We start from the raw sequence: 15,178 nt of genomic DNA, 5'->3' as shown, positions 1-15,178 counted from the left end.
GGATTCTCTGTTGTGGTGGAAATCTTCGCAGAAAAACACCGTGGAGTTTTCGGGTGGGAGTTAAGTGGGGGATATAAAAACAATGAACAAATTTATGGCACGATTCGTGGAGAAGAAACGTAGTTATCGCAAAGGCTTTTTACGTTAGTGAATTAGATGAATGTAAGCATCGAGGGCTTACGTGCGTACTACCCGACAGAACAGTGTCTTAGCCAAATGGAGGGAGGGTTTCCGGGTTACAAAAAAAAGATAACGAATTTATGGAATAAAAAATATCTAACACTTTTTAACGCTTCCAGACAAAATAACTGCTGTTGAGTCCTAAAAATCACGTTTTCAGCATCAAAAATCCCAAAATCTTCCAGGGGCGGACCCCCATTTGCCCTGGGGTGGGGGGCCTTCCTTACACTCCGAGATCTCCGGTGAACCCCCCAATATCAAAATCCTGGCTACGCCACTGCGATAGGATGAGTATTTTTGTAGGTCTCTAGTGGTTGCTTATTTTAAGAAGCCTTTTGTATCCTTTATTCTCTTCTCTTATTTAGAAGTTGGGAAGAAAGATTGCGGAGCGGAAGGGATTTGTAGCGAAAGAAGTAAGATAGTCGAATGAGAGGAAAATTTATAGAGTTGAGGTTTCCGAATGGGGGACTATTTTCGTGCTTGTCCAAAGGGTGGCGAATTAAGTTGTATTTTTTAATTCCGACTGCATATTTTATTGTTGTCATTCGCTTTCCATAGTAAAATTTATTCTTCGGCTATTCATTGCTCATACGTAATCGCTTGATTAAGCCTTTTAGGGCTAATCAGATAGAATTCGGGCCTGATTGGAGTTAATCAGGTCTGACCAAAACCAGATCAAGATCTATTCTGTAATGACACGCATATATCACTTATTCATCTGATTTGAATCGGCTACGAATTTTTGAATTTCATTGCTATCTATAGTAGCATCTTCTATGAAGTTTATTATTTCTCTCTTTCGATCACAGCTAATGCAGCATGTTCACTTAGAACAATCGATGCTCATATTCTGTCATAGAATTCAGGAAAATGTGTAAGGATTATGTTTGTTTAGATGGCGTAGCTTCTTCTCTCGACTGGTCCTATTTTTGTCTTTTTAAGCTGCGTATTACTTGTTCGAAATTTAGGTTTTCCATTAAAAATTTTCGGGATATATATAGTATACCTTTGTCAACATATTTTCTACGTCAAATATAGAACAGTTACTTCGGAGAAGTAAATTCCGAGTGGTAAATACCGAAGTAAAATTTTCAAATGTGAAGATGCTCGAAAATTTTGACAAAGTTATGCTTAACATGCTTCAATAATTGCGGAGTGACGATTTTAAACGAGTGATGTGCCACCAAAAATACCGTTCGAGCCGGGGTCATTCATATTCTTGTGTCATAAAAGCGTTAGTTGGTACTGAACACTTTTTTTTTTGTAATTAAAGCTAATTTACGGTTGAGTTAGATTTTTATGGGATGCACTGTACCAATTTTGTGAGTCACTGTCGTTTCCCACTCTGAATCTGCTTTTAAGATTCGTATCAGGTCGGAAAATGAGATTTATTGGAGTGTGTTTGTCTATAATTTCTATAGGAAATAAGTCTCATGCACTGGGAAACGAACCATGGATCTCTGGCTTTCGTTTTCACAAGGAACCTGGATAACGCAATTGCCTGCGCAGTGGGCCAGAAAGTCAAAGGTTCGATTCGCGATTCAGGGCAATTTTTGCCCATGACAGCTACTCATAATTTCACGAAGCAGGTTAGTAATATATATATATAACATGGAAAATGTTTTAAAAGATATATTGCCCTGGCGTTCGAGATGTTGGCATGGAGAAGAATGAAAAGATGAGGAGGACGGAGAGGTAGGGGAGGAACGATGAAGTCCTTGATATGGTGGGTGAGGAGAGGCAGCTTTTAGATGAGATATCTAGGAGACAGAAGGTGCGAAAGGAGCGAGTACTTAGCGGGGAGTGGATTTTTGGCGCTGTGTTGGTGTAGAATGCTGGGTAAACGAGGGAGAGGAAGGAAAAAATAAGAATTTAAGATAGAATGAAAGGGAGTTGGCCTTATTGCGAATTTAAGAGGGGAGCCCATGAAGAGATGGGAGACTGCCAGAATATTTCTTTAAAACTACTTGGAAACCTACCTTAATCGGTAGAAAATTTTAATAACAATAGTAATATTAATAAAGAGGCCAGCCGAATCAGAATGCAAACTAGCCGGATCTATTTAATTATTAATGAACCCGATCTGGATTTCAAATCCAGAGTTAATGAAAAATTTCCCTGCGAATTATGCTCCTCGTCATCGATCGACTTCTTTCAGCATTCCAAAGACTAATCGGAAAGAAGAATCGGGTCAGTCCTCTCATTTTCCCCGCCGGGCATCGCCTCGTTTCAACGGGCTCTCAAACACACTGTCTCCTCCTCCCCGCTGAAAATTCACTTTCACCGCGCCAACGGATTCCCCTCGGAAAAAAAGTGCCTTCCGGAATCCGCCCCTCTCCGCGCGATTTTTCAGCGTCCGAGGAAAGTGATCGTTTTCGAGCGTAATTTACGCGTTAAGAGTTAATTATCGGACATATCGAGAGCACGGGGAAAAGGGTTTACGCTTTATCGAGCGCGGAGAGAAAGGCAGCGCCACGGTTCGCATTTCGGAGGGGCATTATGGAAGAGGAAAGGGGACGGTGGGAAGGGGTTTGTGCGTGAATACGGAGACCCTAGAGAGAGGGAGGGAGGGAGTTTGGTCCATTTTGGGGATGTTCGTGGGTGGGTAGGGAAGTGAGCGGGGTCTAGCCAGCAGCGCAGAGACGATCCCAAACAGAGAAGCGTTTTCATTCTAAAGGGTGGAGAAAAATCATGTCGTGAAATTTTAACCAGGGATGGCAAGTGAAACGAAACGGAAATGGGATGCGAAACGAAACGAAGGGAAACGAAAATACGAGGCATAGGTTTAGTTTCGACCCGGTACGAAGCTTTACTCTCAGGAGCGAAACTAAATTAAACGAATCTCCGCTGCTCATAGTTAAGTTTCGATCCCAGAAGTTGAGTGGAGGTACATAATAGGGAATAGTTTCAACCCATTACGTTTGACATACGCGTACAGATGCTAGTTTATTGAGCTTAACAATTCAATGGCCATTTTGCGTTCACCATTCTCCTGTTAGAGGTAAAAATATGAGTGCCCCATGCATCTAGTGGCTTCAGGCCGAACCTCTACTTCATTCAATCATACTTCGTATTCGGTGTGTGGGTCGAAACTAAAATGTTCTAAGTTTTTCTCCACCATCTATAGGTAATGGACGCAATATGAGTGGTCTCAATGATGTAAATCCCGGTTAGACTTTTAATTAAATTATCTGAATCATTTGGTGCCGCCTTTTTTCTGTTTGTAGCGTAAAAATAGTATGGCCCTTTCAAATAAAAATATGGTAGCGAGCTTCCATTCTTTCTGAGTTTTCAGCAAGTTGTTGGAGTCATTATCGGCAAATCTACTTATTTTTTGGACTCAAGTAACGTCAATTTAGCATCGGTACGCATATGTCTCCTTTTGTAAGTAGTGGTTTCAATCGTTATTTGTGATTTTTTTCAATTCAGTTCGTAGTTATTCCTCTACTTTCGAGAAATTCGGTGCGTTTTGTTCAAATTTAGTTCAGTTTTAATTTTTTTAAATCTAACCAGAGAATATAATTTTTTTGATTCGGGAAGGGAATTGTTAACCTCATCCTCATGACCCACCTCTGGGATACTATATCCATTCATTCATTCATCGAACTCGGAAGTTGATAAGAATAGGTTAAGGTAGTTCTCATTCCAGAGTAAGCATCAGGCGTGTAAATACCACACATTCTGGGTAAACGAACCGGATCTTTGCCCTGGGCTACTTGGAACTTCGGGAATTTTCTTTATCAATATCCACGTACTACCGTGAACTGATTTAAACGGATTGTGGCGGTAGGTATTAGAACACCTTCAGTTAACATATATATCAACAGTAGGTTTGGCAAAGTACGTATCTCCAGTATTTTTTTCGTTCAGCCAAATTACAGAACCGTTATTTCTGGTCTACATTGTCGAGTGCTGATTAGAATTAAATACAGTTTTAGAGCGGCGTTCTGAGGAAACAAATCAGAGCTGATTCGAACCGATCACGTCATATCGTAATCAGGTGAAATCTTTTTTGGACAACATCAAGTCTAATGAAAACGAGATCAAGTCTGACAGACTCAAGTCAAGTCAGTGATGCGCCCTCTTCCGATCTGATTTGAACCCGAGTATTATTAATAGATTGGATTTTATTTCCGACATTTTATGGATAGATTTGTTAATCACCTCTTTGCTCGTATTTATTTACCATCTTCTATTTATTATTGATAGTCTACATCACGATTGAAAGATATCGATAACTGCCTTTTACAATGGTTTTTGGGTGAGCCAGCGACAGTTGTCCGCCACTTAAGTGTTGTTAGTTTGTGTTTATTGTGGTGAAAGTTTGATTTGAGTGTGGAAAATTACAAAAGCTTCAGCATTTTTATTTTCCTGAATCGTAAAATAAAAGATTTTTCAATCGCCTCTTTGCTCGAATTCTGCTCCTGTATATTATTGGTAGTTTGCTTTACGATTGATAGTGATCGATAACTGCTAATTTTGATGGTTTTTGCCTCAGCCTGTGACAGTTCTCCTCCACTTTATTACGCTGTTAGTTTGTGTTTATTGTGGTGCAAGTTTGATTTAAGTGTAGAAAAGTACTAAAGCTTCTGAGTTTTTTTTTATTTTCATCGGTTTTGTTCTTTTTCGCATTGTGACGTCTAATCTAGTTGTACTTTAATTAAATCAAGTGATAAATTGTATTCTTTAATGGCTTATCGGTTATGTTCCACCCCATGTCGTCACCGTCCCGTGCTTTGTCTTTTTATCGCGCGTCTGATGACCATTTCAAAAGTACTGCGCAACAAACAAGTAACGCTGACAAGCCCACCGGTGCAAAGTGATTACACCAAAGATGAAATTCGATGTGAAAAATAAACCATTTGGCTTAACTTGGATTCGAACCCGAATCTCCCTATTTCCAGTTAGATATTGTACAACATCGGGTGATATTTTCATGTCGGATTTCTCCCTCGGCGTAAATGACCTTTCCGTACTCCCGGCCAGGGATGCCGACTTACAAAACATATTGGGGAGGGGGGCCGGGTATCTTGCCCTGGGAAATTTTATAAGTAGCGAGTTTTAAGTTTTTTAAGCATTTTAGAAGAGTCATATGATCAACATTAGAACCCTGATAACTCGAATCTCCATATCTGGACGCTCCGGGGAAAATCGACAAGCCTGACACATTTTTTCCTCACACCCATAACGAATTTTTGAGGGGGCTCGGGCCCCCTCAGGCCCCATTGAGTCGGCGCCACTGCTCCCGGCATAACTCTTTAACGTGCATTTCACAACGGACCGTCGGAATAATTATATTCATTGATCTAGATCCTCTCTCCGTGTCGCCTCTCGGAACAATTTCAGCGTCGCCGGGCGAAATTTGGGGCTCTGAGCCCTAGATGACTGAGCAAATATCGAGGAGTGGGAAGGGAAAGGCATGGCGGACGTAATGCTCGGCAATTTGTGGCGACGAAACAGAAAACAACTGATATTGGAGAGCGGCGGGAGGTTAGGAAGAAGGGAGAGTAAACAGATGACTGGGAGGAGGCGCAAGCGGGTTTTGCCGGGGGAGGAAGAAGTAGAAAAAACAAACGGGGTAAGGCAGACCGATAGATTGCGGTGGGTGGGTGTTTTTTTGTGGGAAGGGGTGAGGCGAATGGCTGAACGAGGGTTCGGAGAGCCAAGGGTTACCACCGCCCCTCCTCCTCCCCTGCAGCCGAGTCGGGGGAAAAGGATACGGGATTTACGGAACGGGCGCTGGGACGCTGCTGTTTTGCTTCTTTTCCGTTATGCCTCGTTCACATTACGATTGTCGGAGCGATCGTCCTAACGATAGTTGTCCGAACTAGCCGTGTGAATGCATGTCCTGACAATAGTTCACGTAGTTCCGAACGTTGCCACTTTACGATGGTTAGTCGCTGGGAAACCGGAAGAGGAAGTGACAAGAGAAAGACGAAAAGTTCGTGTAGCTCTCGTCGCTCTATATTTTTCATGGATTTGTCCTAGGAAGAAAGAATGTAGGCGGAATAAAAATTATTCGATAAATATACGTTGAACACAGTAATATCTTGACCTTGCATATCTCAACAGCTTTGCAAACCGTCAATTTCTCGTTCACTTCAGATGTCACCACTAGAGGACAGCACAGGTTTTAACAATCGTCGTGTGAATGCACGATAGTTCCGACAATCGCTGGAACAATCGTAATGTGAATGAGGCATTACGTCGCTGACGCCGTAACTCTATCCGAGGAGTAGCGAAGCTGTGGCCGTATAGTTCTCCATTAGAAATAAAGGAACCTCAACTTCGCTGATGCTGTTACTTTATCCAATGGGATTCTTAGCTGTGGTTTGAATACCGAACTCAAAAACAATGGAATGATGATCGCTACTGTCCACGCTGTCAGAAAATGGTAGCTAATCTCATTTTCGTGTCATAATCACTACTAATTTCAATGATAAAATACTCCAAAGTGAATTACGCCGCGATTATAAGTTAGCGATTTGAGTCACATGCAATGCTGCGTGAAAGAGCAGAAAAACCATAATTTTGTTAAGTGAATGTTAGGTAATTGTCTCTCTGGGAAGTATAAATTAGTAATAAAGTAAATAAGTATAAATTAGTTGGAGGTGGATAATATAGCCGTCATCAACACTGGGAACACACTTTCGAAGTGGTTACTCCATTAATATGCTCCGTCCATTTCTTTAATTACCATGATGTAAGCTTTCGGAGAGAAAATTGCGACTTAGGGGAAAACAGGATGGAATATTCGGTGTCCTCAAATATCTTTAATATACATTCACCTTGGGTGGTGAGACATGAATGAAGCGCGTAGCCATAGGAATCGCTCCGGCCGAGGAAACCAGAGAAGGTGAACACCCCGCTGAAACGCGTATTGTTGTGTGAAGCTCGTGTTATTTTCACTGAAAATGAGAATGAGAGGTGGTATGAGGCGTAGGAGAGGTTTTTCTCGTTTGAGATCTCAATGGAGTAGAATAATGTTTTGTAGAAACGTTTCGAGATGAAGTAGAAAGAGGAACTCGAGCAGCAAAGGGAAGGAGAAAGAAATATAGAAACATATTTGAAGGATATGTATTGTGATTTTAATAGTAATTCGTGAGAAGACGACTTGTGAAAGCGAAAAAAGAGAAAAAATATCAGAAAAAGTTTAGCCACCAGAAGTGCACCAATAAGGTTTCTTCAATAGAATTTTTTTTAGTGATTAAATGATACAGTCGAATTCTTATCGAATTACCTTTTTCCTCTTTGTTTCTACTATATGTTTACTGTTCTCCTTTACGCTAAACACGAGTTACATTTTTTGTCTTTCTTTTTTAACAAGATTTTATTTTTTGCTAGTTAAAAGAGTTAATTTTCCACTTTTTCCCTTTTGTTTCATTCGCCGAGACATGATTGAAAAGTTTCACCAAATCGATCAAAGTACCTTAGTTTAAATGTTTCGTCGTTTAAATTCAGAGACCACTGAACCTCGTGACTTTAAGCTGACGAAGTTATCTACATCTACATCTACATCTACATAATACCCTGCAAGCCGCCTAAAAGGCGTGTGGCAGGGGGTGTTAGGACACCAGCCGTTTACAGCTATAAAAAAAAGAAGTGCTCTAACGAGGTTGGGATAAGCGTTTATTAAAGTCCTTTATTGTTCGGGGGAAAAACGAATTCCCATATCTATCCGTTCGGCAAAAAATCTCTCTTAATTTATCGCTTCTGTCGGACCTGGAAATATAGTGTGGCTCTAAGATTATGTTCTCTGTGTCGCTCTTAAAGATATCCATTCTTAATTGTTCAAGCAATCTAAGCCTAGCACGCAGCCTCCGAGTCTCCAACGGCTCCCAGCCTAATTCGCTTAACATCTGGGTAACACTGTCTGTACGCCCGTAGCGGTTTTTGACGAAACGCGCAGCCTTCCTTTGTATCTTATTCAGTTCGCGGATTAGTCTTTCTGCACTGGATCCCATACACTCGCTGCATATTCAAGGTGCGGTCGGACGAGAGCGAAATAGCACCTTTCTTTTACTTTCTCATCCGAAAATCTTCCCACAATACGCTTGACGAATCCTAATTTCTTCAGGGCTATGCCGCAAATATTCTTTATATGTGTTCCCCACGTGAGGTTCGAGGTTATCGTAACTCCCAGGTACTTCACTTCGTCTGTTGCCTTTATGTTAATGCCATCCACTGCATAAACATTGTTAGTGTTGGATGAATTCCGCAAGAAATGTACCGCCATGCATTTGCTCAGATTGAGTTCGAGTCCCCACTCTTGACTCCACAAATGAACGTTGTTTAAGTCCGATGATAGAATTTCAGAGTCAGAGTGATCACTAATTTCGCGATAGATGACAGCGTCGTCAGCAAATAAACGTATTTTACTGCTAATGCGGGAGCAGAGATCATTAATGTATATAATGAACAACAGGGGGCCGATTACGCTTCCTTGTGGAACATCTGATGTAACTTTTACAACATCAGAGCTAATTCCGTCAAGAACTACTCTTTGTTTACGATCTCTGAGAAAGTCGCGTATCCAGTTTACAACTGTTTCGTTTAATCCGCATGACTGTAATTTGTATAAAAGTTTGTTGTGAGGTACAGTGTCGAAAGCTTTCTTAAAATCTAGAAATAGTGCGTCAACTTGTCTTTTCGATTCACCAGATTTTATAACGTCGTGAAGAAAGAGCGCGAGCTGTGTTTCGCAGGATCTATTTTTTCGGAATCCGTGCTGACAGTCATGGAGGAAGTTACGTCTGTCCAAGAAAGTCATGATATTACTAACAGCGATATGTTCAAGTATCTTGCCTATAATTGATGTTAGTGAAATTGGCCGGTAGTTGCCTGGGTCATTTCTGTTTCCCTTTTTGAAAATGGGTGTAACGCTTGCAATTTTCCAGTCGGGCGGTAACTTCCCTTCAGAGAGTGACTTCTTGAATATGATCTCTAAGTAAGGCGCGATCTGTGGAGCTAACTCTTTGAGGACACGCGCGGGTATTCCCTCCGGACCCGGAGATTTACTATTCTTAATCGATTGTAGTTGTTTAGTTATCCCATCACGTTTTATAGATATTTCTTCCATCAAATCCTCAGTATATGGGATGTCTACATTGAATTGAGTATCGTCAGTAGTGTATACACTTTCGAAGTGGGCATTTAAAGTGTTAGCTTTGCCAATATTTTCGGTGACAAGTTTACCATCTTTATCAAATAACGAATCTACGGTTGAATGTTTTCCCTGAAGCTCTCTCGCGTACGACCAAAAGGATTTCGGATTTTCTTCGAGTAATTCACCAAGTACTTTTTTCTTAAACTTTCGCATTGCAGTTCGCATTGATTTCTTGGTTATTGAGCGTTGAGCAGCGTAACTTTCTTTAGCTTCAAGTTCCTTCGATTTATTACGAGACGTGATGGACTTTCTGTACAAGTTGTATAGTTTTCTCTGTTTCCTAAGTTCTCTTCTGACATCGTTATTGTACCAGCGAGGTTCCTTATTATCACATTTCAGTTTTTGCGGAATATGTTCGTTGATTCCTTGGCGCAGAATTTCTAAGAAACGTGTCCATATTACATCTGTTCTTTGGTCCTTTGATGTAACAACGAATTTTTTGTAGGAGTCATTAAGCATCTCGCCAAATTTAGTAAAGTTACATTTATCGAATAGGTAAATATTGCGTTTTGGTTTTACGGCTGACACCACATCAACTTTTAACGTCGCAAAGATTACTCTGTGGTCGCTTATACCGTCAATAATATCGACTTGTTTTATCAACTTAGGATGGCTTACTACTAAAAGGTCTAATAGCTTGTTTCCTCTCGTAGGTTTGTCAACTACTTGGGCGAGAGAGTGATTTGCAAGTATGTTGAGTAATACCTCGCTGATTTCTTTATTCCTTGAATTCGGTTTTACAGTGTAAGTATCCCAGTTTATGGATGGAAGATTAAAATCTCCCCCGATTACTATTACACCTTTACTGTCTCTTTGAGTAAATGCGGATATTTGATTTTCTAGAAGGTACATAATATCGACTTCGGAGTTCGGCAGTCTATAAAAAGAGCAAACATGAATACTCCTTTTGTTTCGTTGTTTGATTGTACACCATACGCTTTCAATTTCGTTGTCAATTATTTCGTGGGCGGCGCTTTGTAAATGGGATTTAACTGCAATAAAAACTCCGCCACCTGTTCTATTGCGTCGATCGCATCTGTAAATTTTATATTCTGGAGGAAAAACTTCGCTGTCGCTTATATCTTCCGTAAGCCAGCTCTCTGTCCCCATGACCACGTCTGCGTCCTGAAAAATATGCTCGATTTCGGCGCGCTTGTTTTTTACACTACGGCAATTAACTACAACAAGGTTAATGTCATATTTTGTAGTTAGAGTTTCGGTTGGTTCTTTTCTAGGCTTTTGTATACTCAGCGGGAGAATTTTATTGGCAGTACTAATAATATTTGATATTTTTTCTTTCTCTGGAGCCCGCGTTTTGGGAATTATGACGCTATTGTCCGGCGTTAACGCTTCTAAGCTTACTTTCTTGTAAATTTCGCATTGCGGATTTCCTCGGAGGCTACGTTCAATTAAATCTTTGATAACCCCGCTAGATGACCTACCCTCTAGTCTAAAAAATAAATTATTACCGTAGAGTATATGTCACCGGTAGACGCGGCGGCATGGGGTATAGATTAGAATTGCCGCCATAGGAAGCTGACTCTTCTGACATATACCGCTCACTTGAATGCCACTGCAATAGGAATAGATTTGAATTGAAAGACTTTTATCCGATTTACCGATGCTTTGGAAAAGTTAGCTCATGATTGTAACAGCACAATCTCTGAATGCGTTTTCTATTGCTGACATGCAGTATGCTCTGAGGATCTAATTTTTTCCCCAACCAACTCTCTAGCTCCACGTATCGTAAAAAAAATTAATCGAAAGCATTCTGCAGTGAATACTTACTTTCTTTTATGTTATTTTCGCTTTTATTTGTAAAAATATTTTAATCGCGTAAAATATCGTATATAGGGGGCTCAACATACCTTGTTTTTCCTGCGTAGGTGTTGTGTAGTCGTGCCTCCGTAATGTATAAGTAAGAAATCAGGCAGAGGTGCCTTCATCAGCAATTAAAACACATCGTTAAAGTGCTTGCTCTCGTTAATGGGCCAGATCTATCTACTTCAAGTTACTTTCTAACCGAATTAGAAGGAAGAATTTTGGGTAAGTTGGTGAGCGTGAGGATGAGAATAGAATTAATTGGTTGAATGAAAGGGAGCAGTCTTGAAAAAGGAAGTTCAATTAAGGAATAGGGGAAAGGCTAGAGTGATTCTTAAAATTCTTCATCTACCGTCACCAGCGGAATACCTTTAATAATATGATTTCAGACACTAAAGGAAACATTTTTTTTCATTTCCTTGTCTGCAACCTCATCCTATTGATGTTATTCGTGAAAGGATATCGATTTCCTCATTAAAATATGATGGCTCTTACGACATATATGATACGTAGGAGACAGAATGTATGGATGGAGGGAGTACTTAGTATAGGAATTTCAGATATATTGAAAGGGACTAGGCCTTACAGTGAATTGAAGAAGGCAGTGCTGGAAGGAAAGGGAGGCTCCCAGATTACTTCTTTAATACTCCAAGGAATGGAGTACTAAAGAAGTATAAACTCCATGGTAGAATACTATAATAATAATAACGACGTATATAACTGGTGATTACCTGATATATTTTCATATTTATTAAGAACAGATCCATAAAATTATTTGACAGTACGCTGAGTTAAATTCTTGAAATCGGTAATCGAAGAATTTCCCGTTACTGTCTTTTAAACGTAAAATATCTCTCTTACATAAATAATTTGGTTTCGGAGAGCATGAAACTGTTTCGAGGCTAGGATTTCCCAGGTTGTTCTAAGAAAACTACATGCAAACCGAGCTGAAGTCATCAACATGGCCAAATTATGCATTTTTTCGTTCATTCAGGCCTTAGGAGCCAGTTAAAAACGCAGATTTTCAAATTCAGTTTATAAATAATGTTGATCTAAATCCTTTTTTGTGACGGTCAGTCGATGAAATTCAGTTAGGTGATAAAATGGCGTTGTTCGAGCACATATGATTGTTAACTTGCTAAACATGTATGTAATAGGCCAATGTGTTCTGTTTTCGGTGGTATGGGAATAAATGAAAAAACAAAGTATACTTCTAAGTTTTCCTGGATATCAGACAATTACTTATGCCACTTATTTTTTATCAGAGCGCGACCCGGGTTTCAATGCATCATCATTATCTTCAGGCGCAAATTATGATTTGTTTATCTCATTACATTGTCACCTAGTTACTTGATGAATTTTAAAACGGACGCCAGAATAGGGGAAAAGGATGGGTAGAGATATTCATTTATAAGAGTACTGTATTAGTATACTTCCTTTCCCGGTCCATACTTCTCAAGAATAACTTTTCCTCTTCATGCCGACTACCGGCAGGGATCCTTCCCTGGGGATGGGTGCGAGATTAAGGCCTGTGGAGGTGGGGTGGGGTGGGGAGAGGGCCCATGGTGGCGTCTGCGGACGGCTGCGTCGCGAAGGGTGGCGCCCGGCTGCCGGGCCAGAAGGGACCCGGCCCCTCTCACCCTGCCCTCCCCCCGTTTATGTATCGATTGGTGCCAAAGGGTGGGGGTGTGGAGTGTGGGTGGAAGAGGACGGGCAGGAACGGGGGTTGAAGGAGTGAAGGAAGTGTTGCGGGGTCAGAAGGTGCTGCGGTGGGATGAATCTGGGTTCGTATCCTCTCAAGGTCGCTCCCGCCCACCCGCTCACTCACTGATTAAGCCCGAATGTGCCCAGAATGGGGAACATGCACAATTTTTTAAAGAACTATAATCAGAAGGTCCCTACCTCAAATGTACTCGCCGATAATATGGCCGATGAATGATGTTTTTTTTTGCTGAGTTATGAGTCTTTAAAAAATAATCTTAATCGGGTGCTCGAAAACACGACGTAATCGGAGCGTGACGTCACGGTGCGGTTTCATTGATGACAGAATGGGAAAGTGGATAGAAAATCGGTCTATACAGGGGCTCAAAGGCAAATTTGGCGAAAATAATTGCTATTTTTACTTCGATATCTTACACTCAAGGCTCTACCGTCTTAGCGAAGTGAATGGTGTACCGTCCGATGACGTCAGAAGGCGTTCCAGGTCACGTGACTTGAAGCGATTTACGAGCACTTTTAATTAGTATTGAATGACGTTTGTGAAATACAAGAAGAGTTTTTGACTTATATATTTAGACTCTTGAGAAAATTGTCTATTCAAGGAGACTTAGTAGCATGATGAACAAGTTTCATGCATGTTCTCCATTGCCGGCCTCGGTGGCGGTGGGGTAAAGTTCTCGCCTGCCAAACCATAGGTCGTGGGTTCTAATCCCGCCTGGGTAGGTGATTCCTATCCAGGGCATGGATGTTTGTGTTTTAATTTGTTAATATTGGAAATCCTCGTTGTAAAAGGCCATCATGTGCTGTTTACGGGGAATTTGATAGTAAATAAATAAATAAGTAGAACCAATGGTGCCAGTTGCACCCTCAATGGGGATGGCTGCAATCAGAGGGTGGGGATCATACCAACACTCAAAGATCTGGCGAGAAACACCGGGGTTATGTCAGGCTAAAACCCTTATAGGAGAGCTCTCTCCTAGACTCGAGAGAAGACTTCTCCTTATGAATAGAAGGCAATTGCGAACGGTAGTAGGCCTGTCTTCGGGCCACTATCATGTAATGAAACATATGCACCTGCTGGGGGTAACAGACTCAGATAGGTGTAGATGGTGTGAGATGGGAGAGGAAACAACCACCCCTTTAATATGCGAGTGCCCCGCAATCATGAGGACTCGATATAGACGCCTGGGCTCACCTTTTATAGAGCCCAAGGAGGTAAGAGATCTTCCCATTTGGGACCTCTTGCCCTTCGCTAAGGACATAGGCCTCTATGGGTGATCAGTTATCGGTGGTTAGCACAATGGACCTACAGGTCTAAGTGCCCTGGGAGCTGATCCCCCACCGCATCATCTAATCTAATTCCGAATGTAAGTTGGGTCGGTGAGGGCAGAGCTCGCTCTAAATTCGGAGGAAGGATCCAGAGTGAGGATCGTGCCCTTGTTTGTACCGCCTCGTAAGAAGAAACGGGGTTCGTATCCCTCCAAGGTCACTCTCACACGCTCACAGATTTAACTCAAAGGAATTCTATAATTTTATGAGTTTTTGGCCCGTAAATTCTTGCATTGAAGACAGATAACATTACCGGCCTTTGTGGCGGCGGGGTAAAGCCTTTGACTGTCACACCAAAGGTCGCGGGTTCGAGTTCCGCCTGGGTAGGTTGCCCCTATCCAGGACATGGGTGATTGAGATTGTCCCTCGTTGCTGGATGTTGTGAATTCCCTGTTATAAAGGCCTCTGAGCTGTTACAGGTAGATAAAAATATATAAATAACGTTAGTTACACGGTGCCTCAGTTGCCTCTAATATTTGGAAAAATATTTACTTAAAATATTACGATTGAATTTACCTTTTATGGAATGGGAAGATGTGTAAAACATGAAATTTTCAGGGAAATACTTTGTCCTGGAAAATATGGTGCTTATAATAGATTTTTATTCATGTAAATGGTATGGAGATGAATTTATGTCGGCATAATTGGCGGCGTTTATCGTTTAATCGACACCTTTTTTAAATGAGATATAAAATAGTATACGGAATAAAATTCTTGCTATTTTTTTTTTAGTCAAAAACGGATTTTAATTATAGCGTAAAATATAAGGGCACCATTAGCATAGATTCGAGTTAAAGGGGACGGATGGAAAGGAAGGGGTTCGGCGTCTCCTTTGCTCTATTCCGGATTCCATTCCCTATCCCGTTCTTGGGTATGACTTGGGGGGTTCGACGCTGAAGCTCTGTGGCTGACCTCTTTCGCAGAAGTTCTGTTTGCCGATTACAGTTCCCCCCTTAATGTCTG

The 15,178-nt window shown here is 41.2% G+C and overlaps 1 protein-coding gene across 1 annotated transcript in view; it reads left to right on the top strand.

The window, feature by feature from the left end:
- Positions 1-12,729: 12,729 nt before the first annotated feature.
- The window catches only part of LOC124153181 (fasciclin-2), a 60,940-nt gene continuing 58,491 nt past the window's right edge, over positions 12,730-15,178 (top strand). The window contains exon 1 of the mRNA XM_046526283.1: positions 12,730-12,862. Within this exon, the coding sequence (XP_046382239.1) occupies positions 12,730-12,862 (133 nt within the window). The remainder of the gene's footprint in view (positions 12,863-15,178) is intronic.

Source organism: Ischnura elegans, chromosome 2 (assembly GCF_921293095.1).
Source record: "Ischnura elegans chromosome 2, ioIscEleg1.1, whole genome shotgun sequence".
Taxonomy (NCBI): domain Eukaryota; kingdom Metazoa; phylum Arthropoda; class Insecta; order Odonata; family Coenagrionidae; genus Ischnura; species Ischnura elegans.
Note: the sequence above shows the minus strand (reverse complement) of the source record. Positions and strands in the feature narration are given on the sequence as shown.